We start from the raw sequence: 19,361 nt of genomic DNA, 5'->3' as shown, positions 1-19,361 counted from the left end.
CAGCACCTCAGTACACTAAAGAGACGACATCCGAGCATTGACAAGTTGAACTGGGCTGCACTATAAGGGAGATAGACTGATGAAGCCAAAGGTATGGTGGCCCTGCTGAGACAGAATGGACTGAGTGGAAGGGAGTAGTGACTGGGGTGCAAGAGGGCTGGCTTTTTAACCCCCCTGAACTGTCCCTTACGGGTCTCCCATTAGGTTCCGTTGGAAAAATCGAGTCCGCCCAGAAGAGCTGCCTACCCCAAAGTGCGCCAACACATCCCCGGCACTGGCCCTGCTATCGTGGGGCCTGGCAGTCCCATCAGGGGCCCCCACGACTTGTCCTCCAAAAAGAAAAAGGGACTGCTCTCCAAAGGGAAGAAACTATTGAAAAGACTTGGCACTGTAAAATAACCCCTTCATATACTTGAAGTATATTACCAACCACATCATAGAGGGCTCTATTCAATCTGTAATGCTGAAGCGGTACAGATTCCGTGATAGAAATGTACAGGTCATTTCCGATTGAGCAGTGTTTACCATGAATGCAGTCTCCACTAAAGCGGGTACATTGCCTTTAAATTTCAATCACGCTGAAAAGCTGAATTTCCTCGATGCGGATTGAATAGAGCCCTAAATCTCAAACACTTCCATTACTGTACGTTCAGTCCTGTGAGGAGAAAAAATCCAGTGGTCAAAGATTTTGATGGCATTTGATAACCAGTCAGATGCTGTACTCTTACACCATTCAATTTAATTGCAGTATGTATTTTGAATACGGTCCAGGGACCTCATAGTTTGACATTTAATGTCATAAGCCAACCTCTCTGGTCATGTATATTTTGCTATCTGAAGCACAGGACTACAATACGATAAAAATATTCTCCATTTTGAATTGGCCAATAGTACGTAGGTGTGTGTTTGACTGAAGACTACATTGACCCCCAAAATATGAGGTGTTTAAACCAGTCTCTTTAGGGCTGAGATCAAACGATAGAGCCCAGAATGGCCAGTCAACATCATACTTGATGAGACTACTACTGGTGGCCCATCCTGACCATACACTTCATGTTGTAGTACCCAAAATGAGGCAAGGAAAAGAGCAGTTTTATGGCCAGGCAGCTGAGGTCCTTGTATGGGAACTGTATGGGAGGTTTGCATGTTTTACCTGAAAGCACATCCAGAATGATCATTCCCACCCAACGTTTGAAAGCACATGCTAGCTGATGGCCTTTTCTATCAGAACATGTTAGCAAGGCACATGTGCATGCTTTGTCGGTGCATTTGATGACAGAATCTACACTGTTTGAGCAAAATGTACTAAATGAATTGCAGTAGTAAAAAGCATGTCATCGTTTTCTTTACCTCCATACAGAATATTCCATACAAACCTAATTATCAGATTGGTTCTCAGTTCAACTCAAGTCCAGGTACACATTTGACAAGTCACGACCTAGCACCTGAAGTCAGGATCTGTGCAGTGGTAAAATATGCTACATCTCCAGAAAGACCGAAGTCAGATAAGCAAGTATCAATTCCTAACAGCAAGTATTAGTTCTTCAAACACACCAAAAGACCTCTGGACAAGCACATTAGATAGGAAAGGGTTTCAAGATTCAGTTTCTTTATTTTTTAAGTAGTTGAATTGTCATGAAATGCCTAGTTGAAACCAACCTCCATGTATTTGCCTTATAAATGCACAATTGTTTGTGTCCAGTCAGTGGAGAGTTTTTATGTCCTGTATGCATTCATGTCATTGCAATACTTCTGAAAATGAAATATTTTTGCAAAAGATGTTTATCAAAGCTCGTGATGTGCATTTTATTACTTGTAAGAGTGTCATGTTTTCTGGAGGACCTGAGCATTGTTAGCTTGTTTGAAACTTCAGAAGGCCCAACTTTACACTCTTCATGTTCTGTCCACATTAAAATGACAAAAAGAAAAAAAAGAAAGAAGTGTGGTGAAAATGTAAAGGTGTATTTAATGTTTTTTTTTGTCTGTACATTGTCACTATTTTGGCACAAAAAATTCAAGGCACTTTTATTTTGTTCTTCATGTTATATACAGTACTTGCAATGTGTTCATTCTGCATTCACAATCCCATTTTGACATAGGTTTGTGTACAAGACAATGGACAAGAGGGAAATGCAATTGAAGGCCGGTTCAATCAAAACTGTTTCCAGGATAAGTTTAAATCAGCATTCTTCCTGTGCAACAACAAAGCATGGTGTGAATTAATGTTCAGTTGGTTTTCATTTTGTTTAAAACAAAACATTTTTGTAGAGTACACTCCAAACTTGCATTTTTGCAGAAGGAGAATGTTGTTTTTGACTTATCCCAGACACAAGGTTTAATAGAATAACCTTTATTGGATGAAAGTCATATTAAGTTATTTTTGTTACATAGAAATTGTGATTTCAACAAGACAAGTCTACCTCCATCATGACCCCTAGAATTCCAACTAATTTGACTACATGTTCACAGAAGCCAACTCCATTTCATTTATGAAACTGAGCTCTTTCTGTTTGCCCAGACGTACTGTATTTGTGTCAGCCCCCAACTAGCACATAGAGTAGTGAATGTATGATTAATTGAAAGCCAATGTATTATATTTATCAAAACTATCCATGATGAGTATGCAGATGTCCAGTGTTTTCTGGTCCAGTTTGTATGTGAAATGAAACCTTTTTCCATCTGTTAAGAACCTCTTACACTATTTTGTTAATCATTTCATCCTTCCATTCAATTTACATCACTGTTTTTTAAACTACTACTTACATGAGATTTGAACTGAGACTGCCAAAAAAGAATGTAACAAAAGCATTCTGTATAACTTTATGTACAATTCTCAGCCAAATAGGCATTTCAATCTACAGTTAATAGATGTAAATTTTTTCCATAATAAGTTGTCCGTCATTGCTTCTATACATATTGTTTGAGTGACTTGCTCTTTTTGTACTTTGTCCATTTGTAAATTGTTTTTAAATGTTTATACTTGATTTTCAGACTGCCTTTTTTGTACATAAAAATTTATAATCAAACTGTGCAAAGCTTTCCCCATGGTGTCTTCAAAACCATGTTTTAAAAGTCTGCAATTGTGTGCTAGCTTTATGAAAAGAAATAGCCTATATTGGGGGTTACAAAATATTGTGTGGGTGTGCATGTGCAAATAATTTTATAAAAGACATTTGATATTTTGTAATGCTGATTGTGCCGTGTTTTATTCCCCAAATGCCATAGTGCAACAGCATACATTTCTGAGTGTTGTGGGACTAGAAAACAATGCCTTGAATGTAACGTTATTAACCGGTTCTCAATAGCGGTTCTGTTCCGGAACAGTATGGATCACTTTCGCTCCTAGTTCTGTTTCTATTCCTTGAAAACGTTTGTTCTTTTCTGGTTTTGTTCCCTGAACCGGTTCCAACCTGTTTTAAAATGTACACTACATGTCTAAAAGCATGTGGACACCTGCTCGTTGAACATCTCATTCCAAAATCATGGGCATTAATATGGAGTTGGTCCCTTTGCTGCTATAACAGCCTCCAGTCTTCTGGGAAGGCTTTCCACTAGATGTTGGAACATTGCTGTGGGGACTTGCTTCCATTCAGCCACAAGAGCATTAGTGAGGTCAGGCATTGATGTTGGGTGATAAGGCCTGGCTCGCAGTCGGTGTTCCAATTCATCCCGAAGGTGTTCGATGGGGTTGAGGTCAGGGCTCTGTAGGCCAGTCAAGTTATTCCACACCGATCTCTACAAACCATTTCAGTATGGGCCTTGCTTTGTGCACGAGGGCATTGTCATGCTGAAAGAGGAAAGGACCTTCCTCAAACTGTTGCCACAAAGTTGGAAGCACAGAATTATCTAGAATGTCATTTATTCGATAGCTTTAAGATTTCCCTTCACTGGAACTAAGGGGCCTAGCCCAAATCATGAAAAACAGCTCCAGACCATTATTCCTCCTCCACCAAACTTTACAGTTGGCACTATGCATTGGGGCAGGTAGCGTTCTCCTGGCATCCGCCAAACCCAGATTTTTCTGTCGGACTGCCAGATGGTGAAGAGTGATTCATCACTCCAGAGAACACTTTTCCACTGCTCTAGAGTCCAATATCGGCAAGCTTTACACCACTCCAGCCGATGCTTGGCATTGTGCATGGTGGTCTTAGTCTTCTGTGCGGCTGCTCAACCATGGAAACCCATTTCATGAAGCTCCCGACGAACAATTATTGTGCTGATGTTGCTTCCAGAGTAAATTTGGAACTTGTTAGTGAGTGTTGCAACCGAGGACAGACGATATTTACACACTTTGTACTTCAGTACTTGGCGGTCCCGTTCTGTGAGCTTGTGTGGCCTACCATTTCGTGGCTGAGCTGTTGTTGCTCCTAGATGTTTCCACTTCACAATATCAGCACTTAAAGTTGACCGGGGCTGCTCAAGCAGCGCAGAAATTTGACGAACTGACTTGGTGGAAAGGTGGAATTCTATGACGGTGCCACGTTGAAAGTCACTGAGCTCTTCAGTCAGGCCATTCTACTACCAATGTTTGTCTTTGGAGAAGAGAAAACACGGTGTATGTTTACATTTATAAGTTTATTCATTTTCAAATTAAAAGTGAAAACAATTAATACAAGGAAGTCATTGATGCAGAGGCCTGTGATGGCTATCGTATTGGGACTCGCATGCCAAAGTGACGATTAGAGTCTGCTTGATGTTGCAACAAACTAGCCAGGTCCGACCATCCTGATATTGTGACCTTACAGTGCGAGACAAATATATTGACACCCTTGCACTTTTCAGAAATAGTTTCCTATTTCTTCTAAAGTAGCATGATATTTACCTTTTTGTTGGATTTTCAACATTGCAGAGACATTTAAATTGTTGCAATCTCAAGTATTTTTTGTGTCTATAAAGACAAATCTTTATAGAACTCAAACCAGGTGCTTTCCAATGGACGAGCTAAGAGGAAAGTCATCCAACAGCAACCAGGAAGCAGGTTCCTGATAATGATGATGCTCCTGTTTAAGGAAGAGGAAGGACTTCTAAGGATAAAAATACATGTTTGTTCTGAGGTACGGCGTATTAATAGAGCACATTTCTTAGAAGTTAATGCACTTCAAAGTTCTTAAAACAAAAATTCAAATAATAAATAAATAAAATTGACAAATATAAGATAGATATTAAAATGAAACTAAACATATTAAAATAATAATAGGGCAATAAAAAACAGTGAAACCAGTGAGACTGATGGAAGTAAAATAAATAAGATAAACACACTTTTATAAAGCAAATAAAAAATATATCCGGTTGATAGAATAGCACAATAACATCACCCTATGTAAAAGCCTGGCTATAAAGTTGTGTCTTGAGCTCTTTCTTAAAAATGTCTATTGTCTCTGATGCCCTCAGCTGCTCCAGCAGGCTGTTCCAACAGCCTGGTGTCATAGACTAGACATAACATAGTCAATGTAAATCCTGGACACTCAAATTAGTATGACATGGTTACATAAGACATATGTTTACTACATGATTCCATATGTGTTATTTCATAGTTTTGATGTCTTCACTATTATTCTACAATGTAGAAAAAGGTCAAAATAAAGAAAAACCCTGGAATGAGTAGGTGTGACCAAACTTTTGCCTGGTACTGTATGTAGAAAATAATAAAAATAAAGAAAAACCCTTGATAATAGTGAAGGCATCAAAACTATGAAATAACACATACGGAATCATGTAGTGACCAAAAAAGTGTTAAACAAATTAAAATAGATTTTAGATTCTTCAAAGTAGTCACCCTTTGCCTTGATGACAGCTTTGCACACTTTTTTGGTTACTACATGATTCCATATGTGTTATTTCATAGTTTTGATGTCTTCACTATTATTCTACAATGTAGAAAAAGGTCAAAATAAAGAAAAACCCTGGAATGAGTAGGTGTGCCCAAACCTTTGCCTGGTACTGTATGTACAGAATAATATGAAATGCTCTGAGAACAGGTTGGTGGCAAAGGCCAGGACCATAAAGACAATGCAGCCACACCAAATGTTTTAAAACATATGTTTTTAAACGTTGCATCCTGCTGAACTCGCCCGAGAACAGCAGAGTGGGGGAGAAGAGTCGGGATGTTATAAGAGATAAAGTCAAATCTCAAAACAAACACACTCCAGAACACATGGAGGTAGAATAATGTAATGTTGCTATTTTATCTGAAAATATTTTATATAAGAGAAATGTACATAAAAAATTTACAGTAAATATGATGAAATGTACAAAAAGAACACCCTGCTGTTGCTTTAAGTGTGATAAAAAAAAATAATAGCAAACGTATTGTATTGCTGACTGATTGTAATTTTTGAATTAGGACATTTCCATTGAGATGAATGCATTGTACACTTGTAGGCAGAGTGACAACAGATACAGAACTTTATAAATACAGTTGAAGTCGGAAGTTTACATACACCTTTACCAAATACATGTAAACTCAGTTTTTCACAATTCCTGACAATTAATCCTAGTCAAAATTCCCTGTTTTAGGTCAGTTAGGATCACCATTTTATTTTAAGAATGTGAAATGTCAGAATAATAGTAGAGAGAATGATTTATTTCAGCTTTTATTTATTTCACCACATTCCCAGTGGGTCAGAAGTTTACATACCCTCAATTAGTATTTGGTAGCATTGCCTTTAAATTGTTTAACTTGGGTCAAACATTTCAGGTAGCCTTCCACAAGTTTCCCACAATAAGTTGGGTGAATTTTGGCCCATTCCTCCTTACAGAGCTGGTGTAACTGAGTCAGGTTTGTAGGCCTCCTTGCTCGCACACGCCTTTTCAGTTCTGCCCACAAATGTTCTATTGGATTGAGGTCAGGGCTTTGTGATGGCCACTCCAATACCTTGACTTTGTTGTCCTTAAGCCATTTTGCCACAACTTTGGAAGTATTCTTGGGGTCATTGTCCATTTGGAAGACCCATTTGCGACCAAGCTTTAACTTCCTGACTAATGTCTTGAGATGTTGCTTCAATATTTCCACATAATTTTCCTGCCTCGTGATGCCATCTATTTTGTGAAGTGCACCAGTCCCTCCTGCAGCAAAGCATCCCCACCACATGATGCTGCCACCCCCGTGCTTCACGGTTGGGATGATGTTCTTCGGCTTGCAAGCCTCCCCCTTTTTCCTCCAAACATAACGGTGGTCATTATGGCCAAACAGTTCTATTTTTGTTTCATCAGACCAGAGGACATTTCTCCAAAAATTACGATCTTTTTCCCCATGTGCAGTTGCAAACCGTAGTCTGGCTTTTTTATGGCGGTTTTGGAGCAGTGGCTTCTTCCTTGCTGAGCGGCCTTTCAGGTTATGTCGATATAGGACTCGTTTTACTGTGGATATAGAAACTTTTGTACCTGTTTCCTCCAGGATCTTCACAAGGTCCTTTGCTGTTGTTCTGGGATTGATTTGCACTTTTCACACCAAAGTACGTTCATCTCTAGGAGACAGAACGTGTCTCCTTCCTGAGCGGTATGACGGCTGCGTCGTCCCATGGTGTTTATACTTGCGTACTATTGTTTGTACAGATGAACGTGGTACCTTCAGGTGTTTGGAAATTGCTCCCAAGGATGAACCAGAATTTTGGAGGTCTACAATGGCAATTGTCTGATTTCTTTTGATTTTCCCATGATGTCAAGCAAAGAGGCACTGAGTTTGAAGGTAGGCCTTGAAATACATCCACAGGTACACCTCCAATTGACTCAAATTATGTCAATTAGCTTATCAGAAGCATCTAAAGCCAGGACATCATTTTCTGGAATTTTCCAAGCTGTTTAAAGGCACAGTCAACTTAGTGTATGTAAACTTCTGACCCACTGGAATTGTGATACAGTGAATTATAAGTGAAATATTCTCTGTAAACAATTGTTGGAAACATTACTTGTGTCATGCACAAACTAGATATCCTAAACGACTTGCCAAAACTATAGTTTGTTAACAAGAAATATGTGGAGTGGTTGAAAAACGAGTTTTAATGACTCCAACCTAAGTGTATGTAAACTTCTGACTACAACTGTAAGTATATATAAAACCAAATACTTTTACTCAAGTAGTACTTCACTGGGTGACTTTCACTTTTACTTGAATGATTTTATATTAAGGTATCTTTACTTTTACTCAGTATGACAATTGAGTACTTTTTCCACCACTGCATGATAGGACTGTGTTTAGGCACATATTTGACAACAATAGTCTTAGATTTACGCTGAACAAAAATAGAAATGCAACATGTAAAGTGTTGGTCCCATGTTTCATGAGCTGAAATAAAAGATCACAGAAATGTTCCATATGCACAAAAAGCTTATTTCTCTCAAATTTGGTGCACACATTTCTTTACATCACTGTTAGTGAGCATTTCTCCTTTGCCAAGATAATCCATCCACCTGACAGGTGTGGCACATCAAGAAGATTATTCAATATCATGATCATTACACAGGTGCACCTTGTGCTTGGGACAATAAAAGGCCACTCTAAAATGTGCAGTTTTTTCACACAACACAATGCCACAGATGTCTCAAGTTTTGAGGGAGTGTGCAATTGGCATACTGACTTCAGGAATGTCCACCAGAGCTGTTACCAGAGAATGTAATGTTCATTTCTCTACCATAAGCCGCCTCCAATGTCATTTTAGAGAATTTGGCAGTACTTACAACTGGCCTCACAACCGCAGACCACGTGTAACCATGCGAGCCCAGGACCACATCCGGCTTCTTCACCTGTGGAATCGTCTGAGACCAGCCACCTGGACAGCTGATGAAACTGTGGGTTTGCACAACTGAAGAAAACTGTCAGAAACCATCTCAGGGAAGCTCATCTGCTTGCTTGTCATCCTCACCAGAGTCTTAACCTGACTGCAGTTTGGCGTTGTACCGACTTCATTGGACAAATGCTCCTTCGATGGCCAGTGGCACACTAGAGAAGTGTGGTGTTCACGGATGAATCCCGGTTTCAACTGTACCGTGCAGATGGCAGACAGTGTGTATGGCGTTGTGTGGGCAAGCTGATTGCTGATGTCAACATTGTGAACAGAGTGCCCCATGGTGGCGGTGGGGTTATGGTATGTGCAGGCATAAGCTACGGACAACAAACACAATTGCATTTTATTTATTATAATTTGATTGCACAGAGATACAGTGACAAGATCCTGAGGCCCATTGTCGTGCCAATCATCCACCGCCATCACTTAATCTTTCAGCATGATAATGCAAGGCCCAATTTTGCAAGGATCTGTACACAATTCCTGGAAGCTGAAAATGTCCCAGTTTTTCCATGGCCTGCATACTCACCAGACATGTCACCCATTGAGCATGTTTTGGATGTTCTGAATCGATGTGTACAACAGCGTGTTCCAGATCCCGCCAACATCCAGCAACTTCTCACAGCCATTGAAGAGGAGTGGAACAACATTCCACAGGCCATAATCAACAGCCTTTGGCAAATGGTGGTCACACCAGATACTGACTGTTTTTCTAATCCACGCCCCTTCCTTTTTCTTAAGGTATTCGTAACCAACAGATTCCCAGTCATGTAAAATCCATAGATTAGAGCCTAGTAAACTTGAATGAAATTGACAGATTTTCTTATATGAACTACAACTCAGTAAAATATTTGAAATTGTTGCATGTTGCGTTTTATATTTTTGTTCAGTGTAGATTCCTTGTACTTAAGGAGCAGCTGCTAAAGGTTTTCCTGGTAGATTGAGATGGCTGCTAGCGCTATGTGGCTGTCACCCCCCTCCTCCAGTCGAGCTAGGTGAATCAGCAACTGGACCTGGAAGGCTGCTCCGTTGACCCAGACCTTGAGAGAACGAGTCCTCATGTGGGCATCTAGCATGGAGTTCTTCAGAGTTGTCAACGCAAAATTAAGTCTGGGCTCCACATACACAATGTCGCTCTTCATCTTTGCCTCATTATGTATGTTCATCGTACATCTCTTGAGGGCTTTCTCCATTTCATTGTACACTTTGGACGCCTTCTCTTCGGCAAACACGCGGCACAGAATGTCTATGCTGTTCTCTTCTGGGATAAGGTTCTTGATGGAAGCCGTGACTATGTCGATCTCTATAGTCATGACTAAAGCCCCGAAGCCTGTTGCCTTTGGTAAATGCTCCCGAGTGCTCCCGAGTGGCGCAGTGGTCTAAGGCACTGCATCTCAGCACAAGAGGCATCACTACAGTCCCTGGTTCAAATCCAGGCTGTATCACATCCGGCTGTGATTGGGTGGCGCACAATTGGCCCACTGTCATCCGGGGTGGGCTGTCAATGTAAATAAGAACTTGTTCTTAACTGACTTGGCTAGTTAAATAAAGGTTTGTCACTAGGTGCATAGCTTGTTCAGATTATCCAGGGTGTTCAGACTGAAGAATGTCTAGAAAGTAAAGTCAAATCTCAGGGATTGGTGTTGAAAATATGTGTGGCTGATGCAGCCATCTCTGGGATTTTTGATGAGCTTCCCATTGTTTCTGAGAAAAGTTTCTAATAAGTAACCTCTAAACAAGGCTACGGTGTGCTTTTCTTGATGTTGTTAAGAGAATGTGACTGTGGAAGAGTGGCTGTTACTGTCTCTTTATGTAAATGTGATGTTTTAACAGGGCTGGACTTGGCAGGGTTTTACTGGAAACCCTGTGGGTAAACATGATGGGGCCATTGACAACTAAATGCCTGCTTATGTTCGCAAGTATGGCCCACTCACTCACACACACACTCACGCACACTCGCACACACACATACGCATGCACACACACAAGCCCACACACACTAATACAAGTGGTGTGTCCTAGGCTGCATGTCACCCCCAAGAGGAACAACTTTTCATCCATCGGGCCACATTCAAACAGAGCTGGACAGACAGGTTCCACTGTGAAATATGGTGGTGGATCTTTGATGTTATGCGGCTATTTTACCTCAACTGGTCTTGGGGCCCTTGTTAAGGGGCTTTACCCGGTACCAGGTCATTTTAGCCAAAAACCTGGTTGCCTTGGCCGCAAGTGGAACTTCCAGCAAGGATATAACGCCAAGCACACATCAAAATCAAAATGTTGCAATGGCCATTTCAATGTTCAGACTTGAACCCCATTGAAAACCTGTGGTTTGAATTAAAAGGGTCAGTCCATAAGCGCAGACGAGTTAAAATATTCTGTATGGAGGAATGGTCTAAGATCGCCTCCCAATGTGTTCTCCCATCTCATTAAACATTTTTGTTAATGAGGAAGATTAGTGTGAGAAGTGGTGAAGAGTGTGTCTGTCTGTGTGTGTGTCTGTCATCTTTCGGACATTGTAATTACTCAACTTGTAAGTATATGTCACACACACACACACACCATAATGCTCCATAACTCTATTTGACTCTCTGGCTCCTCCGGCTGCACAGCAGCAAGATTCACACACAAATGACAATTGACCAAGAGGAAAAATCAATGTCTTAATTGACCATTAGACAAAGAGGAAATTCCCTCCTGGGCCGAGGGCAGACGCTGATTTTGAAGTCGCAGTTGGGGCTCCACCTTCACGTGACCATGAGCAACTATTCCTCTGCCCACTACACACACACACACACACACACACACACACACACACACACACACACACACACACACACACACACACACACACACACACACACACACACACACACACACACACACACACACACACACACACACACACACACACACACACACACACACACACACACACACACACACACACACACACACACACACACACACACACACACACACACACACACACACACACACACACCGTGGGACTGGAACCAGCAGCCATGAGAAAACTGTATGTGTTTGCATCCCAAATAGCACCTTATTCCATCTATAGTGCACTACTTTTGACAAGGGCCCATATATAGGGCTCTGGTCAAAAGTAGTGCACTATATAGGATGCCATTTGGGACGCAGTCAGTGATTAACCTGTGATAGCCCCAACTCAGGTTAAAGGCTGGGAAGTCAGGCTGTGCAGCCCTTAGGGTTAGCAGCAGTTAGCTTGGTATACTGAATCCACTTAGTGTTGTTTCAGTCGTAAAACGGAGAGATACAGTATATAGTTGTGGTTTCAGGCTATCCAGGCTATCAGTACAGTAGGTCATATAGACAACTTCCGTCAGAATTTATCTTCTGTGTAACCAACATTATTGCAGAGCAGGACACCTATAAATCTATCAGAAATATTGTATGTGATGCAATACCACACTAGGTGTCAATTCAGAAAGCAAACCTAAACCCTCATTCATAACAATGATAATAGTTTGAATTTCAGTGTACTTCCTGAATTGACTAGAATTTAAATTAAGTTTGTGCTATAAGGAAAATGTTTCCATGAGTGATTGGCTGTTGCTTTTCTCTTAAAAGCTTTGCCTTTACAATGGCCGAGAAAGGGGATGTGTTTTCTTGGGCCCTCACGCATTTGCCTACAGTGCCTACTAATTCAGCTAGTACTTCTTGTGCAGACACCCGATCCCTTGGGAGGAGAGAAGAGCGTTACATCTAACCATCATTCCTGTGTTCAGAGTGCCACCCTGTGGTAATTTAGTGTTAGTTATGTGTTATGAATTCTCTGCATGAAAACCTATAACTAATAAGAACGGTTAGAGTAAGAATTCTGCAGGACAACATTATAATTTATTTTTATTAGTGCATGGAAAGCCTGGACAATAAACAGCTCCATAAGACATTGAGGTAGAATAATATCAGGTTGTCACTCCTTTTTTGTGTGTGTGTGTGTGTGTGTGTGTGTGTGTGTGTGTGTGTGTGTGTGTGTGTGTGTGTGTGTGTGTGTGTGTGTGTGTGTGTGTGTGTGTGTGTGTGTGTGTGTGTGTGTGTGTGTGTGTGTGTGTGTGTGTGACATGTACACACACACCAGGCAAAATCTTATGGTGAAATCTGTGATGAACTTAAAATGGATTTTTATTTTAACAGTGCTTGATTTGTGCTGTATAAAGGTCATTTCCGACTGAGCCGACATATGCAGCGTTCACCGCAAATGCAGTCTCTGCTAAAGCAGTATCATTGCCTTTACACTTCAATCACGCTGTAAATCTGAATTTGCGAGGTGTGGTTTGAATAGAGCCCTTAGTAGGCTAGTCTAGATTTACACTTAAAATAATTCAGGAGGTAACAGCTTAGGCCTACATTTAAATTCACTGGTTTGTGATCCTATCAGTAATGTTTTCTAATAACGTAATGTGTCATTCATTTACAATAATCAAATCAATTAGCAAAAAAAAAATCTTAAAAGGGGATTAAAATAAATTACCATTAAGGCTACTAAAATACAAAAATAACAAATGGCAGTGAAATATCCTTGTACTATATGCATTATATTGTAGTTTGACGAATGCTACTGCTACAGTAGATTGCTGACCTTTAAGGACAGGTTTGACATCTAAGCAATTATTATCTGGAGGAAAATGGGGGAGGGTCATGCTTTTTCAATTTCAGGGGAGAATTCTTTATTTGTATTATTTTTTAATCCAGGGGAGGGTCATGTAATTTGTTATCGATTTAAATGTCAGCATTTTGGAATTTACTTGTTGAATTCGACTATGTGTAACTTTGGTTTACAACCCTGCTCTCTCTCACTCTCTCTCTCTCTAGTTCTCCTCACTGAGCCCAGCTGGGTGGGCATTTCACTTTTGGCTTTGATTTGGCTGTTCTATGAGTCCCTCTTTGTGCTTGGCGTATCCCGAATGTGGGTATGTAGAATATCTGGCGAATAAAATAGCGCTTGTCGTGATGACATGGGGAGCTAGCGCGCAACAGAAATGCTGCATTCAAAACAACTGGGAAATCGTTGACATCCAACTTCAGTGTGTTAAAGACAACTAAGGACTCTGGAAACAAAAACCTCTGACTGGGAAAATCGTTTTGAACGGTTATCCAACTCTGATTGAAAAGTTGGAAACTCTGGCATCTTTCTAAAGCTCAGACTTTCCAACCTGAAGATCACAGATGTCAGTATTTTACCTAGGCTATTTACTGCAGTATTATTCCTTTAGCTCTTGGAGTCCCAGGAAAAGCTAGACTAGGCCTACAATAGCTTGTTATACACTTATTTTGAAAATTGTATTTATTACTACAGCTTGCTCTTGCTTGCTGAATGTAAAATACAGAAACCAAAAGAACTGGGGCATATTCATTACACAGTTTCTGTTGCAAAACATTTCTTAAACGGAATGAAATTGGGAGAGACCTACCTGAATTTGTTCAATAGAAACTCTAATTTTGCTCTGTTTGCTTCCATTTGGTTATAAACAGTAAATTGTTTATGTAAGGAATATGCCCCTGGCTAGGAGTAAGCAGAGCGAGAGAGTGCATGTGATGGTGTGATCAAAATACACCATGTGAGTAGCCTGCTAATGCACCTTTCTGGACCTTGTACTCTGTCGAGACTAGACCCTGTCGTGTCTTTGGCTATGCCGGATTAAGTGATATGACATGCTATTCTATAAAATCCTTTCTCTGTAACTAATATTACCTGATTAAGCTAATCATGTAAATGTAATTAACTAGAAAGTCAGGGCACCACGAAATAATGTTTATAGAGCTGTTATCTTCCGAATAAACTCTTAAAGACCTGGTAATCTTTTACCTCAGTAGCAGTCAATATTTAATCGTCACCTTATTCAGTCTCATCTGAAAGTTGTAAATTCTTGGTTATATTCACGAACCCTGGCTAACAAGTTGAATCAGCAATACAACATTTGGTTTAATTATTTATTTACTAAATACCTAAATAATTACACAGAATTACATCTACACAGAATGGATCATACATTGATTACAAATTATGTCATAAAGGAAAACGTCCCTGGCGGACGGAACAGATATGATGGCTGGTTACACAAAGAAAGGGGGTTGGGTTTTGAATGAATGAGCGGAAAGACTGAGGAACAAAAATGTTTTGTCTCTATCGGGTCGTAGGCAGCTATGCTATCGTAAATGCAGTATCTTATGCATTCTAAATAACTGCCCATTTGGAAAAGGAAAATGCAATAAATATTTACTCTGAGCTGCGCTTCGGTAGATTGGTCTTAGATAGAAGGCCGGGTTGTCCAGCATGGATCTCTTGTCCTCTGAAGAATGTCTAGTGGTGAACTGGAGCGTGGTAGAATGGATAACTCTATCCGTCCTCTCCTAGCCCAAGTTTACAGTTGCTGCGGCTAACTCAATCGGCTAGAAGGTATCACTTCTTTAGTGAATAAGAGTTCAAAGTTCATACCAAGTTGCCATACTTTAAGCTCATGCTATATTCCAGCTGGTATAGTTGAAATTCATCCTTTCGGCGTGTCGATCGTCATCTTCACGTTGAAATTCGATGCTAATTCCGTTAGGTTCTTTCTTATCTTAGCCCTTTCAACGTAGGGACCGTCGTCCTCTCGTCCTCGGAACACAAAGTTACATTGTCGTACAGGGGCTTATATAGTGGTAGGAGAGAGGGGCATGTTTCATAGTTTACAAACATAGTTCACTTATGGAAACCAATTCTCTCATTTTACAGGCTAAAATTACATTTAATCTTTTCACAAATAGTTTCATATTTAAACATTTAAATTGCACAACAATTCCATGTGAATCTGAACAATCTGAAACTAGAATGTGTAGACTTTCCAAGATACAGTTTATGTCATACTATCATTAGTAGTAATGTCTCAGACAACAACTGATCTGACATCATATTCATTAAGTACCAACACATATTTTCAACTGGTTGGATTACCGAAATATGGTTCAGTTTCCCACCTTTTGATGTTACCATACACTGATCTTTACAGGAAACCTACTGATCGTAACAGTTTGTTGAGGGCTGACAGTTGTCACCCACTTCCCTTGAAAAATAGTTTGCCCTACAGCCAATTCTGTCGAATCAAAATAATTTGCAAAAAACAATCATATTTCGACAGAAATATGGCTGAGACGCAAAGAAAATTCAAGGAGAGGGGGTACAAAAATTATCAGATTAATATTACCATTGAGAAAATTCAAAACAAAACGAGACATGACCTTTTTCAAGGGCAGTCTCGCAAAAAGACGCATTCTTGCATTCTAACTACCCGCTATTCAAAGCGCTCTGAACAAATTAAGGTAATCGTTCACAAACATTGGCACATTCTAAAATCCGATGATAGTCTCGGTAATGTGTTTTCGGACCTTCCCTTGGTTGTATTCTCGCGGGGCAGAAATCTCAGACCAATTGGTACACTCTGATTTACCACCCCAAGATATTCCTGAACAATGTCTATTTGCGCCCCTACTGGATGGAAATTACAAGTGTAATGGCTGTGCTCAATGCAATGGCACTTATAAATGCAGATCCTTCAAACACCCACAAACAGGGAAATCGATCCCAATCAAAGGTGTTATTACGTGCTCCACTAAGGCAGTTATTTATCTTATAACTTGTCCTTGTGGTAAAAATTATGTCGGTAAAACAAAGCGCAAATGAAAAGTACGTATCTCAGAGCATCGTAGCACCATTAGGTGCAAAAACTTGACTTACCCAGTTGCGGCCCACTTTTTGGAGGCAGGCCACTCGATTTCGTCTCTGCATTATATTGGCATCGAACATGTCACCCTCCCTAGGAGAGGGGGTGACCTTGATAATGTATTGTTAAAACGAGAGGCTGCCTGGATCTTTAACTTAAAGACCCTTGCTCCCTTCGGTCTCAACGTAGACTTTGATCTGAAGCCATTCTTGTGATTATTGTGACTTTGCCATTGTAATTGTTTTGTAAGCTTGTGTTGTCTAAAATGAATCTATGATTGTATGCTATCCATTTGTTTTTTGTATGCTGTTCTTTGTATGCCATTTTAATATTTGAGAATTAACCAATGATATTAGGCCACTCTTGGCCATGATTACAGACACCTGTGTGTCTTTTGACACTATATAAACGAATCATCCCGCAGTGTTTGTGATTATACCCTGTGTACTATTAATAATTGTGTACTATCTTGATAACAATAATTCTTTCCTCATTGCACTGTGTTGTTGTGGCCTAGGTAGAATAATGTTATTGTCTAAATACGTAGGACTAATCAATAGTGGAGCTTTGCGTGCACGACTGCTGCAAAGTGTAGCCTTGATGAATGGACAGATCTACCATTTATAATCAAACTTTTTTTCTTACACTTTGACAGGTAAATATTTACAGCCGTAATATTTAGGTAATGGGTGGCTTAATATCTAGCTAATATTTAGCTTTTCAGCTACACAACTCTAGCCTCACTCTTCCAGCTATTCCCGTGTGCAATAGGCTATATGGACATAAGGCTCTCCGCTATTCCTCTTCTCATGAAATCCCAGGAAAAGTTATGGGCTACAAAATCTATAGGAGATGTATTATTATACTAGGCTTAATAGGCTTTTCATGGAGAGAAGCAGGCTTGCTCTTGCTAATTGCGGAATGTAAAATATGCCTAGGCCAAAATGAACTGTTGGGGAAAGTTGCTGAGAGAGAGTGTATCACTGCCCAGTGATGATAACATTATTGCACTGATGTATTAATTGGTTGAACAGGGAAGACAGTGATGAGCACAGTGAAAAAGAAGATTCAAACGAATTGACATCCATTAGAAAAATGGAAATCACTTTCAAACCACTTGAGCAACGAGGCAAGAAATTACATGATGTAAAAGATACGCAGGCTAAACAGCGTTTCTTGTGGAATATCTAGATGTAATTTAAATACAAGTTTATATATAATATTTTTCATTAGGCTACATGTAGCCTACATTGAAGTATTATTTGCCGTTGTCACGATGCCAATGAACAGACCCTGAATCACTAAATGGTCTGTACCACCTTATTAATAGGCCTACAGCGTGCAGTATGATGCTTTTGATCAGTTGATTGACAGGTGTATGCCATAAAACGACAAACTTTCCTCTAGTGTGGATGATCGGCAACATTTTATAGTTATGTATAATTTCACATTATAGTTATCACCCTTGGTGTGAATGGCCCTTAACACTTAAGTTGGTACAGTTGAAGTCGGAAGTTTACATACACCTTAGCCAAATACATGTAAACTCAGTTTCACAATTCCTGACATTTAATCCTAGTAAAAATTCCCTGTCTTAGGTCAGTTAGGATCACCACTTTATTTTAAGAATGTGAAATGGCAGAATAATAGTAGACAGTGATTTATTTCAGCTTTTATTTCTTTCATCACATGCCCAATGGGTCAGAAGTTTACATACACTCAATTAGTATTTGGTAGCGTTGCCTTTAAATTGTTTAACTTGGGTCACAAGCTTCCCACAGAGCAGCTTCCCACCCAACCTGACAGAGCTGGGTCAGTTATCCAGCGAGGGTGCAAAGGGTCCAGAACGGCAGGCAGTCTCAGGGTCAGGGCAAGCAGGGGTCAATAATCCAGTGAGGTGGGGCAAGGTATAGAACGGCAGGCAGGCTCAGGGCCAGGGCAGGCAGAAGGGTCAAAACCGGGAAGGACTAGGAAACAGGAGCAAGAAAACAGACAGGAGCCGGTGAACAAACGCTGGTAGGTTTCAAGAACAAAACAAACTGACAACAGACAAACATAGAACACAGGTATTGTTACACAGTGGATAATGGGGAGATGGGTGATACATGGGGGGGGGGGGTGGAGACAAGCACAAAGACAGGTGAAACAGATCAGGGTGTGACAAAGGCAATCTAACAAATTTAAGTAGGATATTTACACGTACCGGGGAGTAGTGATATGCAATAATACATAGACAATATAAGAAAACATTGCACAAAAATAGGAGTCCAGTAATGCAGAGTTTGTGTACAATTGCCTTCAAAGGAGCAAATTCTGTTACCACTTTGGACAGGAAAGATTGCGGTACAGTAGGCCTAGCATGGGCTCGCTAGGCTGATCTCCTGCCACAAATCAAATCAAATCAAATTGATTTATATAGCCCTTGTTACATCAGCTGATATCTCAAAGTGCTGTACAGAAACCCAGCCCAAAACCCCAAACAGCAAGCAATGCAGGTGTAGAAGCACGGTGGCTAGGGAAAACTCCCTAGAAAGGCCAAAACCTAGGAAGAAACCTAGAGAGGAACCAGGCTATGAGGGGTGGCCAGGCCTCTTCTGGCTGTGCCGGGTGGAGATTATAACAGATGTTCAAATGTTCATAAATGATCAGCATGGTCAAATAATAATAATCACAGTAGTTGTCGAGGGTGCAACAAGTCAGCACCTCAGGAGTAAATGTCAGTTGGCTTTTCATAGCCGATCATTAAGAGTATCTCTACCGCTCCTTCTGTCTCTAGAGAGTTGAAAACAGCAGGTCTGGGACAGGTAGCACGTCCGGTGAACAGGTCAGGGTTCCA

General features: G+C 40.4%; 1 protein-coding gene across 2 annotated transcripts in view; it reads left to right on the top strand.

The window, feature by feature from the left end:
• Positions 1-3,187, top strand: part of LOC139545496 (RIMS-binding protein 2-like) — a 114,258-nt gene extending 111,071 nt beyond the window's left edge. For both annotated transcript variants that reach the window (XM_071353320.1, XM_071353319.1), the window contains one exon: positions 205-3,187. In XM_071353320.1, coding sequence (XP_071209421.1) covers positions 205-399 — 195 coding nt within the window. In that variant the 3' untranslated portion in view covers positions 400-3,187. The remainder of the gene's footprint in view (positions 1-204) is intronic.
• Positions 3,188-19,361: the final 16,174 nt, after the last annotated feature.

The sequence above is a fragment of the Salvelinus alpinus genome, chromosome 19 (genome assembly GCF_045679555.1).
Source record: "Salvelinus alpinus chromosome 19, SLU_Salpinus.1, whole genome shotgun sequence".
Classification (NCBI taxonomy): domain Eukaryota; kingdom Metazoa; phylum Chordata; class Actinopteri; order Salmoniformes; family Salmonidae; genus Salvelinus; species Salvelinus alpinus.
The sequence above is the reverse complement of the archived record's forward strand: the minus strand, read 5'-3'. Positions and strand labels throughout refer to the sequence as shown.